At 35.5% G+C, this 27,236-nt stretch overlaps 3 protein-coding genes across 3 annotated transcripts; 1 reads left to right on the top strand and 2 right to left on the bottom strand.

Moving 5' to 3' along the window:
- Nucleotides 1-2,835, top strand: LOC143914150 (zinc finger MYM-type protein 1-like). Its single transcript, XM_077434240.1, has one exon. The coding sequence runs from the start codon at nt 1-3 to the stop codon at nt 2,833-2,835; it is 2,835 nt and encodes a 944-aa protein (XP_077290366.1).
- Nucleotides 2,836-8,664: 5,829 nt separating this feature from the next.
- On the bottom strand, nt 8,665-9,877 carry LOC143914843 (caspase-7-like). Its single transcript, XM_077435214.1, has 2 exons — nt 8,922-9,877; nt 8,665-8,838 (listed from the first exon to the last, which is right to left on the bottom strand). The coding sequence occupies exon 1, from the start codon at nt 9,757-9,759 to the stop codon at nt 8,941-8,943; it is 819 nt and encodes a 272-aa protein (XP_077291340.1). The 5' UTR covers nt 9,760-9,877; the 3' UTR covers nt 8,665-8,838; nt 8,922-8,940.
- An 11,369-nt stretch (nt 9,878-21,246) lies between these two features.
- Nucleotides 21,247-25,125, bottom strand: LOC143914838 (caspase-7-like). Its single transcript, XM_077435208.1, has one exon. The coding sequence runs from the start codon at nt 23,856-23,858 to the stop codon at nt 22,620-22,622; it is 1,239 nt and encodes a 412-aa protein (XP_077291334.1). The 5' UTR covers nt 23,859-25,125; the 3' UTR covers nt 21,247-22,619.
- Nucleotides 25,126-27,236: the final 2,111 nt, after the last annotated feature.

The following is a 27,236-nucleotide window of genomic DNA, read 5'->3' as shown; positions in this document are numbered from 1 at the left end:
ATGGAAAAGAGAAGGTATAAATCTGGATCACTAAAACGCAAAGAACGCCAAGAAACAAAAAAACAGAAGTCAGCCAAGTATTGCAGATCTATTACAGATTTTATAGTACCACAACCACTTCCCGCATCAATGTCCAGTTGCGCAACAAATAATCAAGAAACAAGAAACAATACTCATGGCGATGATGTATTGACAAGTGAGTTGCAAGAACAAGAAAGAAATTCTTTGGATATAGAGACAAGAATAAGTGCATCCTATATTAATCAACCCAGGCCCAGTACTTCAGGCTTCATTATTCCGGTATCTGTACAGACTATATTTCCTATAGTTGCAACATCCGCGCATATACCTATAGTTTCAACTAGTGACAAGGAATTAGATATTACTTCAGACATAAATTCTGAGGCACATGATGTTATTGAACCTACACAAGAAAAAAAATGTACTACTGGAATATTTCAATATCCATCGCGAGACAATCTGAAACAATTTTTTGCTGAACATCCATTTCAGCCTGTAAGTGATCTACCATTTGATGCTCGATTATATGAGAGAAACACTATGAATGATTCAGTCCCAAGAAATTGGCTAACATATAACATAGAAAATAAGTGCTTATATTGTTCATATTGCTTAGCGTTTGAGTGTCCCAAATCGGATTCATCATCATTTGTACATGGCTTTAGTGACTACAGACGTATTAGCCAGAACTTGGCTGTGCACGAATCGACAACAACCCATGTGCGAAATGTTCATCAATATATCAGTGTGGTTAATAATGGAACATTAGATAATTTTTTTGCGTCATCATTAATTCAAAAGAAAGAAAAGGTACTAAAGCAAAGAAGTATTGTCATGATGATTATAGACATCATAAAGATGTTAGGCAAGCAAGCAGTTTCTTTTCGAAGTCACAGAAATGAATCGGCCTATACTCTGGATGATGAAGCTTCGAATCATGGTAATTTTTTGGCTTCAGTGCAGTTGATGGCAAAATATGACACCATTATAGCAGCTCACGTTTCTGCAGTGCAAAAAAAGTCATATCAAAGAATGAAACGACTTAAGCACCAAGGAAAGGCGGGAAATAAAGGCCGTGGTGGACTAATTACCTACTTGAGCAAAACAACTGTTAATAGGTTAATCCATATTATGAAAACTATGATTCAAGAAAGAATTAGTCATGAAGTTTTTGAAGCAAAATATTATTCTATCCAGGTTGATTCAACACAGGATAATACAATCATCGATCAATTTAGCATCATTATTCGGTATGTGCATAAAAGCATTGTCTATGAGCGCCTACTTTCAATTGTGCCGTGTAATGATGGTACAGGACAGGGACTTTTTAATTTATTGACTGAAAAGTTGCAACATCTTAATATTGACCCTAAAAATTGTATATCTGATAGCACCGATGGTGCTGCAAGCTACCATGGAGAGTATAATGGTTTGCAGAGTAAACTTGCTAACATGGCAGATCAACATGTTCATATATGGTGTTATGCCCATGTCTTAAATTTGGTAGTAACTGAAACCACAAAATGTTGTGTGTCTGCAGTTTCTTTTTTTAATTTGCTTCAAAATTTAGCAACTTTTATAAATGGATCATATAAGAGAATGTCTGTGTGGATAGGAGTTGTTGAAAAACAACTGGGGCAAGAAAAGATGAAAAGATTAAAACTAATTGGTGAAACCAGGTGGTCGGGAAAATCTAATGCAGCAACAACAATATTTGGACATTTTAATGATCCCACTGCTAGTACTTTCGTAAATCTACTTACATGCTTATCAATGATACAGGATTCAGACAAGTTTGATGCAAAAACGAAGCACGAAGCCACTTATTTACTCCAGAGTCTTCAAAAGTTTGAAACCATATTGACAGCATTTACTTACTTGTACATATTTGAAACCACAGCCCCCTTGTCTAGTTATTTACAAACAAATTGTTTAGATATGTTTACTGCATGGAGTTTGGTAGATACAGCAACAACAAAGTTGATGGAACAGAAAAGAACATTCCATAATGTTCACAGTAAGGCTTTCGAAATCGTAACAATATGTAATGATATGATTTCAATGATTAATATGGATGAAAATCAAACATTGGAAATTGATTCTATAGAAACAGCGTTGCCTGTTAAAAGACAAAGGAAGAAGAAAAGAATGGCAGATGAAGTAACTAATGATGAAGGAAATTCTTCGGATCCTCTGGCTGATTTTCGAATAACTGTATTTAACCTTATAATGGATCGCATTGTCCAATCGCTACAATCACGATTTATACATCACAAGCAGTTGTATAAAGATTTATCTTGGTTGGACCCAGCTAATTTTAAAATTATTGCAGAAAAAGGCCTTGATGATATTGCATTGGATGGTGTTGTGAAGTTCTTTCCACTAATCAAAAGAGGCAATGTAAAATTAGAATTGGTTTCATTTGCCTCAAATTTTGATATATTGAAGCTATTACTTCAAATTAGTGAGAGTGAGGATGACAGCAGCAGCTGTAAAACTTGCAGAACATGTCCATCGTGCGTTTTAAAAATTTTATCGTCGAACAGACTACACGACAAAGCGTATGATAACCTATATGAATTATACAAAATCGTCTCCACACTCTCAGTTACACAAGTGCAATGTGAGAGGACGTTTTCAAAATTAAAAATAATTAAGAACAGACTGAGAAATACGTTGTCTGAAGAAAATTTAGAAAATTTTATGTTCCTTTCTATTGAGAAGCAAATGTTAGATGATTTGGATGCAGAAGAAATTATTAACAGATATGCACAAGCGTCGAAAGGACTCAAACGTTTGCTAATATACTCTTAATTTTCCAATTTTTCTTTTAGATTTTTTATTATTCTTTTATAATTATGTATTTTATGTGTATGTCCTTGTTGAATCTCGGTTCAGTCCTATCTTGTAAATAAAGTTTCCTATATACATTTTGTATTTCTGTTAATTGCCAGTAAGACGTGTAGTATGTGTATATTCTAATTAATAAAAATAAAAATAAAAATTGCAAAATATAATTGCAATTTTTATTTTTGATTCGTGCATTTTTGAAAATTTGATTTATTTTTTACCCTAGATTTTTAGCGTGATAAAAAAAAAAGATTTTTTTTTTTATATATGGGGGGGGGGGGAGGAAAATTTTTTTTTAACCCTGGGGGCCCCCTTTGACTCCTGGCATGTACTAATTTCAGTCCCAGTCCGCCACTGTATATATATATATATATATATATATATATATATATATACATACAGTGGCGGACTGGCCATACAAGCGAACATGCCCGATGGCATGTGGGCCCCACTATCTGTTAGAAAATATGGGCCCTCAGTAAAATTACATAACTTTTTAATTATTTCACGTGTGTAAAAATTTATAGGATATTGCACGTCTCGAACGATTCAGACCATTCGAAGCAATTATAACAAAAAGCGGACGATGATTTGACCATACTACGTCAGTGTGGACTTTAAAATCTTGAATGGATCCTAAAATTCCTTCAGATGTGATACAGTGATCCAACCACCGTAAGGAGCCGTGTGCATCACTAACATACATATGTAAATGTATCAGATGGAAGACACGCATAATCTTGAATCCTCAAATGATTTTCTTCACAGAAGGATAGTAGTTCGTTCCAAAATAAAGAGCCAGGATGAGCATTAAAATCACCCATGACAATAAAATTCGAGCGACTATGATCTTCGATAGCGGCATTAACAATGCCCAAGCAAGTAGTAAAATCTTCAAAGTTTTCTGGTTTTGCCGTCGGCATATATACATTAATAATTAACAATTCAATATCACCTTGCTGAAGTTTAATGCAAAGTAATCTCGGATTATGAAGGTCAATTTGGGTGACTGTAAAAGTTTTTTTGTACAATATACCAACACCACCATAGGGACGTCCAACTAAAGGTCCATTACCGCTGTCCACTGCAGATGTACCAGTGCCTTCAAATGATGGATGGAATCTTCTCAAGTATACAGTTTCAAATTCTAAAAACCATGTTTCTTGTAACAAAATAACGTCGGCCTCATTACATAGTTTGGAAATGTAGGATTCAGTATGTAGGCATATAGTACAACTGAAATGATCTCATCAGGTCACTGCGACACATATCCAGGAAAGTCATTAACCCATGGCACACGCTCGCCTCGTCAAAAGGTCGACACGTGTTTCTATACACGTGTCTTGGAAACAAAGGAAGAACTCACTGAACCCATATAAACCACGAACTACGTCCAGGCGTATGAACCCATAAAACCACGCTCGCAGCATAACTAGGGCAGCGCGAGTACCAAGAACAAAAGATGTGCACACGACACACTTCAACCCAAAACGTTTATAAAGCAACGCAGCAACCTCCACCGGCAGAGTGAGCCTCTGGAGTTCAAACAGATCACTTCTCCGAAGAAACCTCTTCGTACATACAATAACCATTGTACCAATTGAACAAAAATAAACGATCCTCTTTCAAACTACACAACACGTGTTTCGTTAGACCGGGATACGGTCAACATACCTTCCCTGTCTTACAAGTACGTCGAAAAGAGCGACAATTATAGCTGACGATTGTTATTGTTTTGTCCCCCATTAATATAGTTTTTTCGGAAACGTCGGAAAACAATTCCGGTCGGCCATAAATCTTGCACGAGCAGTTTTGTTGCATTCGTGGCTTCAGTTGCAACAATGAAAGACTTGAAACCACATTTTGTTCGAGATGGTAGTTCTTTTAAGGTAAATTTGAAATTTACTTTTTTCTTTAAATATGTACTAATTATTTCAACATTCGTCTCTAACGAGAATCTAGAGATGTAAATTTCAGATTCTGGAATTACAGCTTGCAATTCAGAATCCTTGCAAGTGCCTCTTAAGTTGGCACTTCGTCTAATGTTTTTTTTCGTTTTAACTAATTTGAAATTATCGTTGTTATCATTTTCAGCTAGTGGAGCGCCAGCACTGGTTGACATTCCCTGATTGTTTGCATCGTTCGATGTAACATTTTTCGAAGCGCCGCCACTGGTTGACGCTCCCTGCTTGTTTACATTATTCGATGCGTTCGGCACAGGAGGTAGTTTCGATTGGCTATTATTTTTGTTGGTTTTATTAGTCTGCTTACGTACGGCATCCGCAAAGGTTCCGGTTTTTTTTAATATCTCTTCCACCAAGTTAGACGCATTCAAATCGCGATTTGAAACATCGGAAGTGATCTTGTTCATATCTTCGCGCAACTCAGCTATTGCATCCTTGATGAGAGAAATATCATTCGCCCCACCCTGAGACTTCAGAACTCTCACCTCTTCCTTCAAATCTTGAATGGCACTCAGAAGTGAAGTAACATCAGTTGAATCGAAAGAAACAGGAGGCAAACGTCGCAGGTTGACAGCGCCAAAACTTGGTAGAACAGACACATCTGTTTCTTTAAACATTGTCCGAGCCAAAAAACCTACATGGCCGTGTTTTGGGCTCTTACGGGCGCGCACTCATTTTACGAGGCGCGATCATCTGTCAAATTGAGACGCCCGCCATCCGCCAGCCGAGACGGTCTTGGCGCGGCCGGTGGCTGGTGGCTGGTCTGGCCTTGCCTGACCAGTGACCAGTGACCAGTGACCAGTGACCAGCTGCAGCCAGCCAGCCAGTACTCATCCACAGCCCCCGCACAGGCGCCGAGAAACTCCCCGGCTCGCCATCTACTCCTTAATAAACATGGATAAACTGACTTGACGTGTCCACTTGAATTCCCCACGTTCCAGCGTCCCTGTTCCAGCACGTGCTCCAGAGCGAGCTGAACACACACACACAGACACACACATACAGCTGCTGAAGCTATCGTTCAAACATTTTAATAATGTCTTGAATACATCTTAACTTTTTTAGACCACCTTGTCGTCGTGTATCTCGCACATCAGGCAGAAGTGAAATGAGCACGTTTCTCGCCACCATCATTTCATCCTCGGTAAAGAAGTTAGAATTTTTAAAGATATTGTATTACAGAGATACAAATCCTATAATGCTGTATCACTTGTTGATTATATTTGTACTGATATGGAAAAATATTAGATAAATATAGATTATGCTCACGGTAGCATCGACAAAAGGAAGCTCCATTTACGGTTTGAATTTGATAAAGAAAAATATGATAGTAAAATTGGATGATGATAAATATCAAGAACCAAGTGAAACGATTCCGGAAAAAAAGTATGAGGTTGGATTAACTCTTGGGCACTGTACATGTGAAAAGGGACAGTGGGGAAAAATATGTAAACATCAAACTGGTATTCATTCATTATATTTGAATCTATCAGAAGAAGATACCGTAGATGGAAGATATTCATTGTCTCCAATAATGTTCCTAGAAGATTAATTCATTGACTGATATGTATTTGTTAACGTATAATTAAGAAAATATGAGACAAAATAAACTTGATAAGACATAGTAAATATATAATACATACAAAATATCCAAATTGAAATAGATTGGCAGCAAATCCATACATTAAATAATAAAAATACTTGAAAAATAAAACGTATGGTACCCCTATACGTAGTATATTAAATATAGGTACCAAATTAATGCTTAAAAGTAATTGTTAATAAAAAATAAATACTTAAAATAACTAAACAGTGATGATTCACAACAAAAATGAACAAAAACAGATGAAGATAAATATTTCTCATTAAACTAATATTTAATTTCTACAAAACAAAACAAAATAAATAAAACGTTTCCTTGTTCAGCTGAACAAACGTTTAATAAAGTAAAAGTCCAATGAAGATATGAGTAAAAATTTAATATACAAATTACACATTATTAAACTTATGTAATATGGAAAAATGAAAAATCGTTTCCTTGGAAATTTGGACATAGTTTTTTTTTGCATAATATATACAATGAATATCAGTAATATTATGTACTATGAAATATTTTGCCAACCGAAAATTATAAAACCGAATATGTATTATTTACTTAATTTAAAAATAGTGGTTTGAATAAATGTATATATTTTGCAAAACAAAGATGATGGTAATGGAGAGGATGATTGCATATGTATGTATGTTCGTGGACGATTTAAAGTAAAATTAAAAAGCCTTCCAGAGCAGGGTGAATAATCCAATATGGTAACAAAAAAAAAATCGTATACGAACTTATGCAATGATCTATTATCAGAAGATCTCACATTAACATTTATCTAGCACAAATCCATAATTTTTTTAATTTTAGCTGACCAAAAATGAAAGTATATTTATTCAGCAAGAAGTATGATTAGTTCGACTTTATTCTAAAAAGATTATATTATGTAATTATTGGTGTGACTGGGCATGTTGAGTATTTACAGAAATACTTAATACTCAAATTTCTATTTCTCTTTTTTCTTTTGGGTTCGTCCACAGATTGCCGGCCGTCTTTTAGTCTCTCTTTACCTCTTGTGACACCAGGATTCGTACTTGATTTAGCCGTAGGATGTACATTAAATTTATGACCGATCTACGGAATTTTCTGGATCTTTTTGACATAGCAAATTCATAGATTTGTCGTGGGTCAAATATAGCGAAATTCATAATTTCGCTATATTTGAAATATTACTAGAAATCATTCTATCGCAAAATAATTGGCATGCTTCACGTAACTTTTTATTTATTTCTTCATCACCTTCTTCTACTTCCATTTCCAGATGTTCCGCGATCGAGATTTTAGTGACTTGCGCGATATCGCTTTTTGCGGAATCATCACCGAACCATTAGTATACATATTACATATGTACATACATACATATCTAATATATAATTTCGAAAGAGACTTTGTATGTATGTACATATGTATCTTTGATTGGGAACTTCAATTGGTTGAATATAATATTTTTTTCGATTCAAATAAATTTAATAAAAAAACAAATGAATATTTATTGTTAGATTCGCCATTTTTAAGCTGTTTATATTACAAATACTGAGCGAAGCCAGATAAAACAACTAGTATATAATATAAAGAATTAAGATAATACAAAAAGGATATTCTATGTCTATTAGAGTAAAGTAATAACAAATATTATTAATTATTAACAAGCAGATAAACCTGGGTTCATCCAAGTCGAAATTGCTTAATTCTATGGCGACATAAATTAGGATCAGGAGACATTTGGAAGTTGTCAAGTCAGAATATACCATACAGGTTTTACACTCAAATTGAAAATCAAATTGAACATTTTACACTTCAAATTGAACACTTTACAAATCAAATGAAACATTTAACAAATCAAATAAGTGTAAAGTGTAAAACCTGTATTATGGAACAATGAAGTTTTCATAAATATCAAAAATCTTAAAGTTAGTGTATGTTTATGACGGATCTACGTGACGAGACAGAATTTTAACTTACAGAAAACACAAATATCGGAAGGCAAAGATCGAAAATCGAAAGATCTTAAGTCGAAAGATCAAAAAAAATGGTGTATGGTAAACTATACATACTCACTTAATTTGCGCGAGCAGGATACAACAGGAACAAGAGGAACATGCATTTCCCTTCCGTATTCTGCGCGCGCACATTAATACGGGAGGAAAAGCCTGTTCCTCTTGTTCCTGTTGTATCCTGCTCGCGCAAATTAAGTGAGTATGTACCGTTTGCCATGCACCATTTTTTTTTGATCTTTCGACTTAAGATCTTTCGATTTTCGATCTTTGCCTTCCGATATTTGCGTTTTCTGTAATTTAACATTCTGTTTCGTCACGGAGACCGGTTTATGATATAACACATCCACAAATGTATAAAATTTTAATCACTTTTAGGGCTATAAATCCATTTATACTTATTTTGGACCTGAAAGATTAATAATAAATGAATTATGGCTGAGCACTAGAAAAATTAAAAAAAAACAAACTTTTAATTACTTATATACATACATACATATGGTACCACTTTTCAATTATTTTTGGTATTTTGAATTTCCGGCAAACGTAAAGACTTTCTCAATGTGGATTTCAGTTGTGACATCTGAGCCAATTCATTCTGGCTCACCTTGTTATTCACTCTGGTAAATATTTGCAATATGTCTTCTTTTTCGCCATACTCATCCATACATTGGCAGAGGGCTTGGATGAAAATTCCTCCTTTCTTTGGTAGACGATATGAAACAAAACCTTTCACAGTTGCCCAAAATAAGATAAAATCTGCCGCAGCTGGTACATTACAGCTGATATTACTTCCATCAGTCTCATATTTAGAGTCTTTCTCGATAGTCTCAGAAACAGGAACGGTATCTTGAGATTCTTGTCCTCTGCAAGATTGTACTATTAAAATTTTGGGCTTGCCATAAAGCCCTTCACTACTTTCCATTCTTTTCCGGACATCATTGATATCAAGTTTTCCACCAATGACTTGAACTCTATTATCTATGAACCCATGAGCTAAAATACAAACAGCAAATACGCTGTGCTCTGTCGCCGTTTTTGAACACTCGTCAATAGTTTCTAGAATTTCCTCACTTGTCATATCATCAAATGATTGAACAAGAAATCCGTATTTTCCAGCGCATTCTATGAGTCGTTTGACGTCGTGTTCGGTACCAGCACGTTTAAAGGTCTGATTAAAAATGACAAAATGTCCAAAATTTTTAGGATTAATAATAGGATACCGATCGTCATTCACCGTACTTTCAACACCAATGTCGTCGTCGGTTGATTCTTTTTCTAAAATTTCAAAGTTTATTTCGTAACGTTCTTGTATTCTCTTACATTCCATTATCGGAAGATATTGAAACAGCACTTTGAAACTTTCTTTTTTACACTAATTTTCAAAGCAACGATTTGTGTTTCATATGCGATTCACTTCTAAATAGTACAAACTAATATGATAGATACGATGTGCATGTTTCTGATAACACCTATCTACATGCGAATTTAATATTCTCAGTGGTGTAGTGGTTGTAAGGTGCCGGAATGCTCGATTTCTAAAAATAAAATGTGACCAACCCACGACTTTATGTATGTATTTGAGGAATATAAGAATGTAACAACACAAAATTCAATGTTTGAACATATGTATGTACATACACGTTCACACATACCGGCTATGAGAGAATTTTCAATATAATTGTGCGCAAATTTGGGATTTGGATGTCCGGTTTTTTTTAATTTTTATACATTTAAGTTTTTCTCGAAAATGAAACTTAAGTCCGTCTTAATTTCTAGATTTATTGCATTTTATAAATACAAAATATAAAAGAAAAATACATAAGAGATTTAAAAATCGGTTATTATATAAATACATTATTCTACATCCGATCCTGCTATTCTGTAGCTACATAAATGACAGGAACTGTAGAATTATTTAACAGTTGTGTACAAGCACACCATATATAGACATTTAATATCAATTTCTTGGATTGGCTATTGAAAAGCTTGCTTGTTCCAAATTTGGATGGTTTCTCCATTTATTTAAAAAGTGCTTTTTAAAAAATAGATATTGTATGTATGTACATACACGATATACGGTCAAACTCAATGGTGTAGTGCTAATTTTAAATGTAATAAGTTTGTCAACTATTCAAGTAAATGTTTTTTTTTAGATTTTGTAAACTGATGGGTTTTTTGAAACGGATAATTGCTGGCTTTTTTTAGATCCTTTTGTCTTCAGCAGTGGGAAATACCGGAGAGCGCATGTTACAGTATTACACCACTCAATTAACGTATATTTTAAATCTAATAAATAAAAAAACACTAGTAGTTTATATATAAGTATGCGCCCGTTCGACCGATTTGTGTTTCATCGAATCACGAAATTAATTCATTCCTCGTTTGCTTGGATAAAAACATACAAAACAAAAATGTTTTACATGGTGAAATACTTATTTTATGAGGTGAAACATTAAAATATAAAATATATATAAATAAAATATAAAATATTAAAATATATTGATTTTAAAACTTTATTTGTATTAATAGTTTCAACACAAAGGTGTATTAATAGTTTAAAAATATATGAATGATCACTATATTTCACAAATGTATATATGTATATAATATAAAAGATATTACATATTATACATGTATACAAAAAAACTCCACTACACCACTGAATATACTAATATCATATCTTATCGCATTTTCAGATAAGCATATTCTTTAGTGTTCCAAAAGTCCAATTTTTAGTCCCCATATTTTTTTTTCATATCAACAAATTTCATTAAAAAAATAAGAAATTCCTAGAGACAAGTCAGGCAAATTTAGTCTCATTTATGAAAAATCTGTATTTTACATATCTGGAAAATTACAAAGATTTATTATTAGATTTATTAGAAGGTGAGTTGTCGTAAAGATGCGCGAATGAATTGTGGGCGGTTGAATTTTGAGCGCAATATGAATCGGTTTAATTTATTCACACTTAATTCAAAATATGTAAATATACTTTATAAAAATGTATTGTTTATTGTTTTTTGAATCATTAAAAGCATTAAAAATACAGATTGGTTTGCAATAGCATAAAATAGTTTTTATTTAATTAACAAATCGTATATTCAACTTGAGTTTTAATATGTGATAGACAAAGATGGATTTCCATTTTTATATCTATAGATAGATTTAATATTACAAATTTAGAATTTTAATACAAGAAACTCGACAAATAGGTACAAAGTTGGAAAAAATGCATTTGAAATAATATCGATTATCACTTCATCCGCGAAAATGAACAATTGAACTTTATCTTAAAATATAATATTACTCAAAGTTGGATACTGTTTGTATACTAATAGAGATATTGAATATCGTAAATTTAGAATTTTCAAACCAGAAGCTTGGCAAATTGGTAAAATTTGACAAAAATCCATTTGAAATAGTGTCGATACGCACGAAATACGATATTTGTAGATTTTTTAAAAATCAAATCCCCAAAGATGGTTTTCTGTTTTTATACCAATAAATAGATTAAATATCGTAATTTTAGAATTTTTAAACTAGAAACTTGGCAAATAGGTAAAAAGTTGAAAAAATGAAATGAGATTGTAATTTTGCGTGCGATTGTAATTTTTTAAAAAATGTGTATTCATCGAAATACATATAAATATTATTTAAATGTTATTAAAAAAAAATTTGTTTGAATGAAAATCTCAAAATGTTTTTGAGATGACTTTTGATATCAATGGTCACCTTATTTTTACAAAAAAAGTACAATATTAAGGAAAAAATAGAATTATATGACGAATTACATAGTTTATTGTAACTTTTCTATTAATATATCTATGTGATTTAGAAGAGACGAGACATTTTGATCAATTTTGCGCTTTCAATAACTTCATTTATCCTTTCAATTATAACATTATATAAAATTATAACGAGTGTCATTATTAATTACTAAATTATTTGAATTATTAATCGAATATTCACACCCGCCGCGTTTTTACCCCATTTTTTTACGAACTTTAATAGCGATCCGGCATATTTGTTTTCTTAATTTACCTAGCTTTCATTTTTTAACTTTATCTAGGTTCTTCTTTTTCTAATGCCGAATCCTATCGAACTGAAACTTAGAATCGGTTACTAAAATGATTATCGTTACGAAGTAAATTTTTTGTTATGTTTTTGAACTGAAACTTTTTACATGTAATAGAAATCATAATTTTATACACTAATATTTTTAAAATATTTTTACCTTAACCGGAACTAGTGCTTTATTTTTAAGAGAATCGAGGTTTTTTCTCGATTTCTCGATGTTATTACTAAATTTTAGTATACAGAACTGAAATTTTATATCTTAAAAGTTTAAGCTTAATACCAAGTTTTATATACAATTTGGTGAATCTCTCTCGACCGAAAACGGCAGTTTTATCTTGTTCGACTTTTTTCCCACAATTTTTTTGACCCCTTAAATATATGTGTTCTTTACGAGAAAATTCAAGTATAATCCAAATCAAGTATCAATGTGATGGAAATAAAAAAAATCATTAAATTTAATAAACCGCAAATGTGATTATTCCTCTTTGAAAAGTCAAAAATGTTGTGCCCACATGATGATTTCTATACCACTGAACGTATCAAGTTGAAAAAATATATTTTTATGTATAATACTAACTTGTTGATAAGTTGATAAGGTGTTGGTTAGAATTCGTAAACTTGTAGTAGCAGCTTTCAATATTTCATTATTTTGTTTTGACCTTTTAAATTATTTCTATCTTCATGAAATTGTATTTTTATAATATTTATAGTAATTTTAAGTACTGAAAAAAATTTACGAAAAATCCGACAACCAGAAGTAGATGGTTGACTACATCCAAGTCGTGGGTTGGCCACATCTAAGTTTTTAAATATGTGTGATCTTCACGAGAAAATTCCAGTACGATTCTCGTATGAACGTCATGTAAATAAAAATAAACTAACAAATTTGATAAGCTGGAAGTGGGATTTTTTTTCCTATTTTGATTTCTTTTTCGATTACCAACAAACCTTACATATGTATGTAGATACAAAGTCTCTTTCGAAATTATATATTAGATTGAGTAATATGTAAAAAAGTTGAGGAAGTCTCACTTAAATGTTTATCGAGAGTGTTATTGTGTTCGTCACTATCGAACATTGTTTTTAATACTTCTTATATGTCTCAAATTCATGGATAAGGTCATGGGTTGGTCACATCTGAATTTATTATTGCATTAAAATAAATTTCTTTTAAAAAAAATTATATTTATTGAAATATACAAATGTATGAACATTCAAAATAAAATTAGAAGAACTAAAAATAACAAAACTATTTTAATAAGGGCAATATACATATAATTGAACTTTACTTTAATTAAACAGTATTCATTACTACTTTACACTTGAAACTAGATACTATTCACTTGGTAGGTACACTTTAATTTTATCTCGAATTCATTTAAGTTTAAAATATGTGGCTACTTATCATATAAAACTAATTTTATTAGAAAAAATACAAATAAGGTTAAAATATATACAAATAAAAAATTACTTTTGTCACAAATAAAAACAAGTACAGGATACGTATGTAGATATCACAAAAATAGTTTTACATAGTTGAAAAATACAAACATGGTTGAAAAATATACTAATGACTTCGTGTGATTTAGTGTAAACAAATAAATATTTTAAAGAGTCAATAAATTAATTCCAGTGATGACAATTTTTCTCATGTGCAATATATTTGTTGAATGTTGGAATAGTTTATTTACTGTTGAATACATATAACTAAACTTGAATAATTTGTTTTTCGTGCAATATATTTGTTAATAGTGTACATTATTTTTATGAATATATAAATATATAAATTATAAATGTCTTACATTAGCTAGTAATCACCGAACCCAATTTTTCAACAACTATTATATTATAAAAATAAAAATAATTAGTAAATAATAATTAATAATTTTCATATTATAAAAATAATTAGTGCACTTACACTACAATAAGAAATTTCTGCTCTTTATTATTGTTTGTTTCAAATTATTTTTTCTTTATTTAAAATCATTAATATTACTTTATTAACTTAAAGTTAGCTATGAACTGTTACTGATAAAAAAAATCTAAAGAACTACGGGCCTAATTTAGTTTTTATTCGCAAGTTATAAAAGAAATTGATTTTTCCGAATTTTATTTTATTTTAATACACATATGTATGTATACAACAGTGTCAACGGCATCTCAATTTGACAATGTGGCCAGATAACACATACATAACATTTTATATTAACATACTTATAAAATATATAAAAACACATTTAATTTTATTTCACAAACATTCATATTGTAACGTATACTAAACAGAGCCGCCGAGTAACTGCGAGCGGATTAAGACGGGTAGACGTCCTGAGAGACCGTGAGACCGGTGTAAGTGGTTTTAGGGATTAGCGACAAGCTAAGTGCATGAAAGCTAAACAATGATTGCACTTCTCATACCGTGGGAATACATATCCGAATACGTGACTATACAGTAGGTAAACAGATTAGACGTCCTGAGAGATCTACCCCTTATAAGGCGGTACGTAGGCGATATCAGGTCATTCTGGACTTAACACTGGCAATACGTGTAACTCCTTAATCATCAATAAATGCTGTGAAACGACTGTTGGCTTTTGACTTGGATCCTCCACCCACCCTTACGCAACACTGGTGTCAGAAGTGGGATCCAAGATGAGCAGAGCAACAAGAGCAACAAGAAGACAGAAGTCGCCAGCAATCGAAGAGTTTTCACAACGGAGTCAAGCCAAGGAGTTGGAGGAGAGACTTCGGGCCATGGAGGAGAAAATGGCAGCGCTTCCGAGTTCGCAAGATCCAAAAATGCAGTTTTCACTGCAACGTGACTCAATTTTGGTTAATGAGTCAAATTCATCACCACGACCGGTAGCAGTCGAAGACAGACGATATCCAGGAGCGTTACCAGAGTTCCCGACATTTGATGGAACTGGGTCATGGGAAGAGTTCCTGGCGCGCTTTCGATTCACGGCACGACTACATGGCGCGACGGACCTGTCTATGAGGCTGTGTGCGGCGATGCGTGGCGCGGCCATGAATTACGTTTGCCGCCTTCCAGAAAGAATCCAATTGGAATCTGAGCAATTGGTGTCGAGACTCGCGGTGCGATATGGAAGCAAAACATCGGTATACCAGCACTTCGAAAAGGCCAGCACGAGAAAGTGGCGTCCCGAAGCAGGAGAGTCACTAACAGCCCACATGGATGCCATTACAGAACACGTGGAGCTAAGCTTCGCAGGGGTTGCCGCACCAGAAGCTCTTGAGCGAGTAATAACATGCATGTTTGTAAACAGCATCATGCAAGCTGACGTGAAGGCAGCCGTAGCCAGGCTATGCCCCACTACGAGCCTTCCTGAAGTTGTGAAGGTGGCAGAGGCAGTGTACGAAGCCACGAAGTTCTCGTGTGAAAACGGGAAGACACTTGCGTGCGATGAAAGTAAAAAGCAGCGGCCGCACAGACTGGAAACATCAGAAGATGCAATACCCAAAAGGCAGTACGAGAACAGACATAAACAGCGACCGGAGGTGAGGTGTTTTAAGTGCAATAAAGCGGGGCATATCAGCCGTTTCTGCCGAAAAAATTCCTCAGTTCGGATCTTAGACGACGCCAGCAGCACGTCATCGGGAAACGAGAACGGGTCGCCAGACCGCGGGTCCTGTCGATCGCAAACAAAAAAGAGCTCGCATTAAAATCCGTCCGTACTTTTGATATCGGACGATCCCTGGAAGTCGACGGAAAAATCGGGGGAGTTTCGTGTCGAATGGTTATCGACAGTGGAGCACAGGTCACAGTAATTAGGAGGGACATTTTTGCCCGAATTCCCCGTTCTCGATATGAGAAAAGGATCGGCCGACAGTCCTTGCGGATGGCATCGAAGGCGCGTCTTCCGACTACAGAGTGGGTGAACCTCGATATAGAATTCGAGGGGAAGACCGTCAAGTGGACGGTAGCGGTCGCAGATATAGAATATGAAGTCCTACTGAGTTTGGGATTCTTGTCCCATGTGGGGGTAGTTTTGTCGTTGTCCCCGAAAAAGGCCACGATATCTGTGAGAAGAGCCACCACCGAGAACAGGTCACATCCCAAGTTGACCACGAAAAGGGGAGACACAGACATCAGTCTAAACACAGCTCATCCAAAAATCGCAGTACTGATGCAGACTCCAACAAAAGAACTTTCGGAAGAATCTTTAGAGAAGGTGGAAAGAATGCTACGCAAGAATGCAACGGCATTCGCCCGAAACAAGGACGAACACGGCCGTACTACGAGAGCCGTGCACTCTATTAACGTGGGAGACGCAAAACCAATTAAACAGGCACCGAGAAGAACACCGCTAGCCAAGAAACGAGAGGTCAGACAGTTGATTGACGATCTGCTTCAGCGAGGCGTCATCGAACCGGCTTCCAGCCCATGGGCATCCCCAATTGTGTTAGTGGGGAAGAAAGATGGATCTTCACGCCTCTGCATCGACTATCGACGTTTGAACGCGGTCACCAAATTGGATTCCCATCCCATTCCTCGGATAGACGACACGTTAGATCGACTGGCTGGAGCACAATATTTCAGTACGCTGGACTTACAGAGCGGTTATTGGCAGGTACCCGTAGCCACGAAGGATCGGGAAAAGACAGCATTCGCCACGGAATTTGGGTTGTTCCAGTTTAAAGTGATGCCATTTGGGCTATGTAATGCACCGGCAACATTTGTGCGACTGATGGAACAAGTCGTTGGGGACATGCAAGACCATGTATTGGTGTATTTAGACGATATCATCATACATAGCCGAACGTTCGAAGAACACATGGAACAGTTGGAACAAGTCTTGCAGCGAATGCGAGCAGCTGGCCTAAAACTAAACGCTGACAAGTGCCAACTATTGAATCGAGAAGTTGACTTCTTGGGGCACCGAGTATCAGCCGATGGAATCACAACCAATCCAAAGAAAATACAGGATGTAAAGGATTTGGAAGTCCCACGTACGAAGAAACAAGTGCGGAGCTTTGTAGGACTCTGTACATATTACCGACGTTTCGTACAAAACTTCGCGAAGATTGCCAAACCACTACATAGATTGACAGAGAAGGAGCGTAAGTTCGAGTGGACGCCAGAATGTCAAAAAGCGTTCGAGCAGTTAAAAGAGGCGCTGATTACAGCTCCGGTAATGACACATCCACGGCCCAACGATCATTTCATCCTCGACACAGATGCGAGTCAACACAGCATTGGAGCGGTGTTGTCCCAACGGCAAGACGGAGAGGAACGAGTGATTGCATACTTCAGCAGAACCATGAACAAAGCAGAACGGAACTATTGCGTAACCCGAAAGGAATTATTAGCTATTGTAAAAGCTGTACAGCAGTTCCATCATTACTTGGCGGGTACGAAATTCACACTGAGGACCGACCATTCTGCGTTAACGTGGCTGAAAGAATTCAAACACCCTGAAGGTCAACTCGCTAGGTGGCTGGAGATACTGGGCCAATATAACCCAGATATAATTCATCAGCCCGGAAGGAAGCACGGAAATGCGGACGCGTTGTCACGAAGACCGTGTCAGACGGATTGCCCAAAATGCTCGCGACTGGAGGAGCTGGATAAAGAAGCGGAAATAATAGACTCAGATACCTGTGCAGCTCTAGTGGGAATTCAGCCGGAAGTTATAAACGACGCCACCATTCAGAAAATTATTGATTGGAAGCGAACTGAACAGCGACCAGCGTGGGAAGCAGTATCCTTAGAAGAGCCGGAAGTGAAAGTTCTCTGGGCCCAGTGGGACTCTTTAACGGTAGAAGAAAACAAATTGTACCGCAAGTGGGAGAGTACAACTGGAAGTAGACAGGTACGACAACAGGTTGTACCAAAAGAGTGCGTGACGGACATCTTAAAAGAATTCCATAGCTCACCAACGGGGGGACATTTTGGAATGAACAAAACTCTTAAAAACATACGGCAACGGTATTATTGGCCGACGTGTCGCATCGACGTAATTCGCTGGTGTGAAAATTGTGCAGTGTGTGCAGCCCACAACGGTCCACAGCGGAAAAACAGAGGAGCGCTACGACAGTACATTTCCGGGGCACCATTAGAAAGAATGGCGGTTGACATCCTTGGGCCACTGCCAAAAACGGAAAGTGGAAACCGCTATATCCTCGTCGCTATGGACTATTTCACAAAATGGCCAGAGGCGATTCCTATTCCCAACCAAGAAGCGGAGACGGTGGCCGAGGTGCTGGTCCACCAAGTGTTTACAAGACTAGGAGTGCCAAATGAACTACACTCAGACCAGGGTCGAAATTTTGAGTCCAAATTATTCCGACAGGCACTAGAAATCATGGGGATCCGAAAAACAAGAACCACTCCATATAGACCACAGTCCGATGGCATGGTGGAACGATTGAATCGGACACTACTGGCCCACCTGACGAAATTCGTGGCAGACCGACAAAAAGACTGGGACAAGTTCGTTCCGCACTTCCTGATGGCGTATCGAGCTGCGCAACATGATGCCACTGGAACATCCCCAGCGGCACTATTATACGGCCGAGAATTGAGAATGCCCGCAGAACTACTATATGGAGGGCCCCCTCCCGACCATGGACCACGGGACCCACACCAGTACACCACACAACTGGTGGAACGAATGGCTGAGAGCCACCGTTTCGCTCGCGCCCATCTTCGAATACAACACGACCGAATGAAGGCGCGCTACGACATCCGCGCAACAGAGTCCCGATACGAAGAAGAAGAGCGAGTGTGGTTATACAACCCTGCTAAGCACGTGGGCCTATCACCAAAGCTTCAGTCGTTCTGGGAGGGACCGTACCGGATTGTGAAACGGATCAGCGATGTCGTTTATCGCATCAAGAGGGAATTTGGAAACGCAACACGCTGCATGGTAGTGCATCTGGACCGTTTAGCGCGTTATCGAGTCACCCCCTCGGAAAAAGACTGATGGAAACGGGGGAATTAATTTTTAATCTCTTTTGTGTACTTATTATTTAAATTTATGTAATTGTTTCCAATGTAAAGATAACGGCTGTAATTTTAAATGTAACTGTGACTGATATCAGATATAAATGTAACTACTACGGTAGATTTATCAATTAGGATTTGTTGGTGTAAGTGGGGGGCAATGTAACGTATACTAAACAGAGCCGCCGAGTAACTGCGAGCGGATTAAGACGGGTAGACGTCCTGAGAGACCGTGAGACCGGTGTAAGTGGTTTTAGGGATTAGCGACAAGCTAAGTGCATGAAAGCTAAACAATGATTGCACTTCTCATACCGTGGGAATACATATCCGAATACGTGACTATACAGTAGGTAAACAGATTAGACGTCCTGAGAGATCTACCCCTTATAAGGCGGTACGTAGGCGATATCAGGTCATTCTGGACTTAACACTGACAATACGTGTAACTCCTTAATCATCAATAAATGCTGTGAAACGACTGTTGGCTTTTGACTGGGATCCTCCACCCACCCTTACGCAACAATATGCTACCCAAAAAATTTAAAAAAAATATATATATTAATAATTAGAAGAAAATAAAAATAACAATAAAAAATTAAAATCAAAAATTGAACAATAATAAGAATAATTACTAACAAAGAATATTCAGCTATGACGATGAAAATTGGTGGGTGGGCAAATTAATTATAATTGAACATTGAACATTTTGTGAATTCATATACATTTGTATATATGTATGTACATACTACATAGTATACACAAAATGTATATCTCTTTTTATCGTTTTCACTCGTTATTTCTAATTACCGGCAAATATAGAGACTTTGTCATCGTAGATTTCAGCTGAAGTATCAGAGTCGGGTTTGTTTGTTTCACCATGATATTGACTCTGGTAAATATTTTCAAAATGTCTTCATTCCCACCATATTCATCAATACATTGACAGATAGCTCGTATGAAAACTCCTCTATCATTTGGTTGATCATGTGAATCATTTACAAGTGTCCAAAATGAGAGAAATTCTGTTGCAGTCGATATATTCACTCCATCAGGCTGAAATTCAGCTGAAGACTGCTCGAGAGTGTCATTATCAGGAGAGAGCATATTATCAGGTATATTATCTTTTCCTCCGCAAGATTGCACAATTACAATTTTGGGTTTACCATAGAGCCCTTTACACTTTTGCATTCGTTTCCGAATGTCATAAACATTTAGTTTGTCTTTATTGTCTTTATTGTCTTTATTGTCTTTATTGTCTTTATTGTCTTTATTGTCTTTATTGTCTTTATTGTCTTTATTGTCTTTATTGTCTTTATTGTCTTTATTGTCTTTATTGTCTTTATTGTCTTTATTGTCTTTATTGTCTTTATTGTCTTTATTGTCTTTATTGTCTTTATTGTCTTTATTGTCTTTATTGTCTTTATTGTCTTTATTGTCTTTATTGTCTTTATTGTCTTTATTGTCTTTATTGTCTTTATTGTCTTTATTGTCTTTATTGTCTTTATTGTCTTTATTGTCTTTATTGTCTTTATTGTCTTTATTGTCTTTATTGTCTTTATTGTCTTTATTGTCTTTATTGTCTTTATTGTCTTTATTGTCTTTATTGTCTTTATTGTCTTTATTGTCTTTATTGTCTTTATTGTCTTTATTGTCTTTATTGTCTTTATTGTCTTTATTGTCTTTATTGTCTTTATTGTCTTTATTGTCTTTATTGTCTTTATTGTCTTTATTGTCTTTATTGTCTTTATTGTCTTTATTGTCTTTATTGTCTTCATATATAAAGCCATGAGTTAAAATACAAACAGCAAATACGCTATGTTCTTTCTCCGTTTCTGAATATTTGTCGATTGATTTTAGAATGTCCATAGCTGGCAAATTATTAAATGATTGAACGAGAAATCCAAATTTTTGAAAACATTCTGTGAGTCGTCTAACGTCCTCTTTAGAACCAGCGTGATCAACCGTCTGATTAAAAATAACGAAATGTCCCAATTTTTTGGGATTAATAATAAGATACCGATCTTCATTTAAGACATTACATTTACCACCAACTTCATTTTTTGGCACTGTTTTAATTATCGGTAAATGTAAATGCTTTCTCAATGTAGATGTCAGCTGTGGTGTCTGAGGCAATATACTGCGGCTCACCTTGTAATTCACTTTGGTTAATATTTTCATAATATCTTCTTCACAGTGCTCATCAAAACATTGGCAGAGAGCTTGAATATATATCCCTCCCGTATTTACTTCACGATTGGAATTATAGCCTTTTACTGTTGACCAACATAAGATCAAATCTGCTGCAGCCAATACATTCACTCCATCAGTCTGATTTTCAGAGTTATTTAAAGACGTCGTAGAAGCCTCTAAATAAGTATCCGGATAAAAAGATCCTCTGCAAGATTGTACTATTAAAATTTTGGGTTTGCCATAAAGCCCTTCACAACTTGCCATTTTTTTCTGGACTTTATTGACATTAAGTTTGCAATCAGAGAATTGAACTGTATTATCTTTGAACCCATGAGCTAAAATACATACAGCAAATATGCTGTCGTCTGCTGCCATTTTTGAAGACTCATCGATAGTTTTTAGAATTTTCGTGGTTGTCACATCATGAAATAATTTTACGAGAAATCCGTAATTTCCCCAACATTCTATGAGTCGTTTGACGTCGTGTTCAGTACCAGAACGACCAAAGGACTGATTAAAAATAATGAATTGTCCCAAATTGTTAGGATTATTAATAGTATACATGTCTTCAATGTCAGGGATTTGCCTATTTATCAGAGAAGGATTATAAGCACGTCCATCTTCATCAAGGATTCTCTCAATTATCGGAAAATGTAAAAACTTTCTCATTGTAGAAAACCTAGGTGCAATCTGAGCAAATTCATTCAGGCTAATCTTGTTATGCACTTTGGTAAATAAGTTCCCAATTTCAAGTTTTACACCGTAGTCATCAATACATTTACAGAGAACTTGAATAAAAGTTTCTTCCTTTTTATAATTATTTGATAGACAATGTGAAACATAATCTTGCACAATTCCCCAAAATATGATAAAATCTGATTCGCCAGTCTGATATTTAGAGTCAGCTAATTTCTCATTAGTAAAATTATATGTATTTTCTTTGCAAGACTCTACTATTAAAATTTTGGGTTTCCCATAGAGATCTTCAGTACTCGCCATTTTCTGCCAGATATCGAACACATCAACTTCTCCATCAATAACTTCAACTGTATTATCCATGAACCCATGAGCAAAAAGGAAACAGCAAATACGCTGTGTTCTGCCGCCGTTTTTGAACACTTGTCGATAGTTTCTAGAATGTTCGTACTTGTAAAATTATCAAATGATTGAACGAGAAATCCGAATGTTGTAAAGGATTCTTTGAGTAGTTTGACGTCGTTTTTAGTCCCAAAACGATTAATGGTCCGATTAAAAATAATGAAATGTCCCAATTTGTTGGGATTAATAATAGGATACATGTCTTCGAAGTTGGGGATTTTCCTAATTATAGGCAAATTTTTAAAATTAGGATCATTGTCTTCTTTAGTGTCTTCGTCAGTGTCTTCATTAAGGATCCTCTTATTTCCTTTAGGGATCGGCAAATATAAAGACTTTCTCAATGTGGATTTCAGTTGTAACATCTGAGCCAATTCATTCTGGCTCACCTTGTTATTCACTCTGGTAAATATTTGCAATATGTCTTCTTTTTCGCCATACTCATCCATACATTGGCAGAGGGCTTGGATGAAAATTCCTCCTTTCTTTGGTAGACCATATGAAACAAAACCTTTCACAGTTGCCCAAAATAAGATAAAATCTGCCGCAGCCGGTACATTCACTCCATCAGTTTCATATCTATAGTTAGTTCCATCAGTCTCTGTTTTGGGAGACTCGGGAAAAGGAATAGTATCTCGATATTCATTTCCTCTGTAAGATTGTACTATTAAAATTTTGGGTTTGCCATAAAGCCCTTCACAACTTGCCATTTTTTGCCGGACTTCATTGACATTAAGATTGCGATCATAGACTTGAACTGTATTATCTATGAACCCATGAGCTAAAATACAAACAGCAAATACGCTGTGCTCTGTCGCCGTTTTTGAACACTTGTCAATAGTTTCTAGAAATTTCTCACTTGTCATATCATCAAATGATTGAACAAGAAATCCGTATTTTCCAGCGCATTCTATGAGTCGTTTGACGTCGTGTTCGGTACCAGCACGTTTAAAGGTCTGATTAAAAATGACAAAATGTCCAAATTTTTTAGGATTAATAATAGGATACCGATCGTCATTCACCGTACTTTCAACACCAATGTCATTACTAGTCACCGGACCCAGAAGGTGCCGCGTATTGTTCAAAGGTTGTAAATGCATTATTAAAGGTTTGCCAAACCTTTTTTACAAAGGATTTACAACAATGGAACAATGGATAGCACTGTGACTATCCTACCTCTAGTCATTACATTCACCACCAATTTCGTTTTCGGTCGATTCTTTTTCTAAAATTTCATAACGTTCTTGTATTCTCTTACATTCCATTATTGGAAGATATTGAATCGCGGAACTTTGAAATATTTCAGTTTCACTGTCACTTTACATTCACATTCATCGGTTGAATTTTCTTTCCAACACTTTTTTGTAAGCTACGACTAATTTTTCGTATGCGATTCACTACACAATCGTACAAACTAATATTCTAGAGACGATGCGTGAATTCTCGATAACACCTATCATTTCTTATCCCATTTTCAGATAAGCATATTCATTAGATTTCCAAAAGTACGGTTATTCTCCACAAAAGTAAATCGACAGAACCGGTCCGAGGGAATCGGCCGCCAACGCGCAATTATAATATTATATGTTTGCACCGCCCCTCTCATTATTTTTACAAAAAAGAGCGTACAGAATATAGAAAAAAATAAAATAATACGGAGAATTTAATAAAAAAATTCAACCTCAAGTGTATTTTAAGAAATCTTAATTAGACAATGAAATTTGATATAAATACTTAATTAGTTATTTATAAGTGATGATATGTTTACGGGATAAATTCGACTGTTATATTGATAAATTCTGACATTTCAATACCTTCATTTATCTTTTCATTCGAATTATAACGAGTATCGTTATTAATTACTAAATTATTTGAATTTATAACTAAATGTTTTTTTTACGAATTTTAATAGCGAACAGGCATATTTCGTATCTTCATCTAATCTAGCTTAATATTGTTGTCTTTGTTGAAAAGAAGATACATGCTTCTCTTTTCATTGGTGCCATCTTATCAATTCCCGATAACGAATTACTAGAGACACGTATTTTGAGCATTTTGCTATTAGTGCTTAATTGATGCTAAAATTTGGAATAGATGCTAAATTCGTAAAATATGCGAATAGATGCTAAAATAACAAACAAAAGTGAAATTTGCATAAAATTTATAAAATTAATAGACAATTTAGAAGGGTCTTCCTATCGTTTGGCCCATTTATTATGTTAAGAAATTGAGGGGATAAAACAGAGCTTGCAGTTTAGCATAGACGGTGTTTTTCCTGTCGAAACCAAGCAACTGCTTTTGTCTACTACTGTAAACAAAAGATGACAGTTGGAGCTGTGTATCCAAAAGGCTGCTCAAAAAAGCGTCTTAAAACTAGACTCGCAGTTAAGACTAAATGAGACAAATTTATTCCTCCAAAAATTGAGTAAACTATTCAATCCATCTGTGGCAGGTACAAAATCTAATACTAATGTTAAAGAAACAGTTTTGTTTTTTAGAAACCTGCCATTATATAATGTATTAACAGAGGCTCAATGTTTGGAAGGATATACATACATATTGCTACTATTGATGGCAAAAAAAATTAAATATGAAGAGTTTGGTTGTGCAGCTCTAAAATCTATTTGGTATACCGTCAATAGTGTGGATTCTGAAAGGTATTTTAATAAATACAATATAATTGTAACCGATCGTCACACAAATCTCAAAAAAGAATCCGTAGAAATATGCTCCATGTTGAGTTTTAATAAATTTTAATTGGTATTGTCTTTATTTTTATATTCGTGATTTTTTTTTCCAAAACATTTTTGAATTTTTCTATCATATCTTATCATATTTATTTTTTAATTGTTATTTTTTATTTAATATATATATATATATATATATATATATATATATATATATATATATATATATATATATATATATATATATATATATATATATATATATATATATATATATATGTATATATATATATATATATATATATATATATATATATATATATATATATATATATATATATATATATATATATATATATATATATATATATATATATGTAGGAATGATTTTTAAACGAGCCGAGCCGTATGTATGGTTTGCCAAACTACTAGGGATAAAGTGTGTGTGGTATGCATGGGAAAGACCGGATGCGTGTTGTTATGGTCACTTGTTGGAGAACAAGCCCGAAGATATGTGTTAATAAATACATAGTTCTGACTTAATCTGCGTTTCACTTGGAATCCTTCACATCCGGATCCTATATTTGGGGGCTTTGTACGGGATGCCCGAAGACATTCCAGTGACAGCCAGAAGCGGTCAGACGACGACGCGGAGTTTTGACAGTTGAGGTTAGGACGCGCGATGACGCGTACGAGCATAAAGACGACGCCGGTGGCGTCACGTCAGCGAACACGCCACACGACGATGATGATATCCAAGACGATAACGCCATTGTCAGCGTCAGTTGTACGTCGGCTAACTGTCGTGGAGATGCAGAGGTTCGCGGACTTAGACGAAGATGATGACGACGAGGATGAAGAGGAAGAAGAAGACGAAGTGCCATATTTTGACAGAGACAAATTCGAGACTTACGCGCCACGGTTTAAGGGGATCGGCGGTGTGCCAATCAGCCAGTGGATTGAGCACATGGAAGAATTTGCGAAGTTCTTCCACTGGACGCCCCTGCAGCAACTGGTCTACGGGAGAGTATATTGCGTAGGAACAGCGAGAATGTTCCTGGATTCAGAAGGGATAATTAGATCATGGACTATCCTTAAGCAGAAGCTGATAGAAGAGTTCCAGTGGGATGACGAAGAGCTCGTCTTTGAAGAACGAGAAATGCTTGCTCAAGCAGAGCCCATTGACTCCGATTCAAGTGGGGCCGGTGAAACACCAAAGATGTCAAACGGTACACAGCCTGCAGCATCGCCGTCTCAAACTACTTTAGACGCTTCTTCAGTGCGACTAGACACGGGTGAAACAGATATGACTAAATCACAAGAAGAAATAAGAGAACCAGTCAGTATTCCAATACAAGAAGAAATAAGAAAATAAGTCAGTATCCCGGGTGCCGCCCTGTTGGGTAGCCCCATAACAGAATCCGTTGTGAAATTTGTAAAAAAAACCGTGTGTTTTGATGGAGGTTAACTTAGAACGGAGTCTGCCGAGGAGAAAAAAAGAGCAAGAGATGAGGGATCGTAAGGAAGTGTGGCAACAGGCATGTAAAAGACCTTTGCAGCAACGGGCTTCACGAGAGATGTCTGCTCAAGCAGAACTCATTGTTTCCAATAATGAAGAGGACGATGCGAACATGGCTGATGGAGGTGTGAACCTGGCTGATGGAAGTATGGACGGTGATGGATTGCAAAGAAGAAGACTTTGGGACTACGGAGACATACCGTCTTCAAATACAGATGAACCACCCGATGATCAATTTAGAAAAGGATCTAAGGATTATAGTCATTTGAAGA

The sequence above is a fragment of the Arctopsyche grandis genome, chromosome 7 (genome assembly GCF_051622035.1).
Source record: "Arctopsyche grandis isolate Sample6627 chromosome 7, ASM5162203v2, whole genome shotgun sequence".
Classification (NCBI taxonomy): Eukaryota; Metazoa; Arthropoda; class Insecta; order Trichoptera; family Hydropsychidae; genus Arctopsyche; species Arctopsyche grandis.
This window is presented reverse-complemented; position numbering and strand designations above follow the sequence as displayed.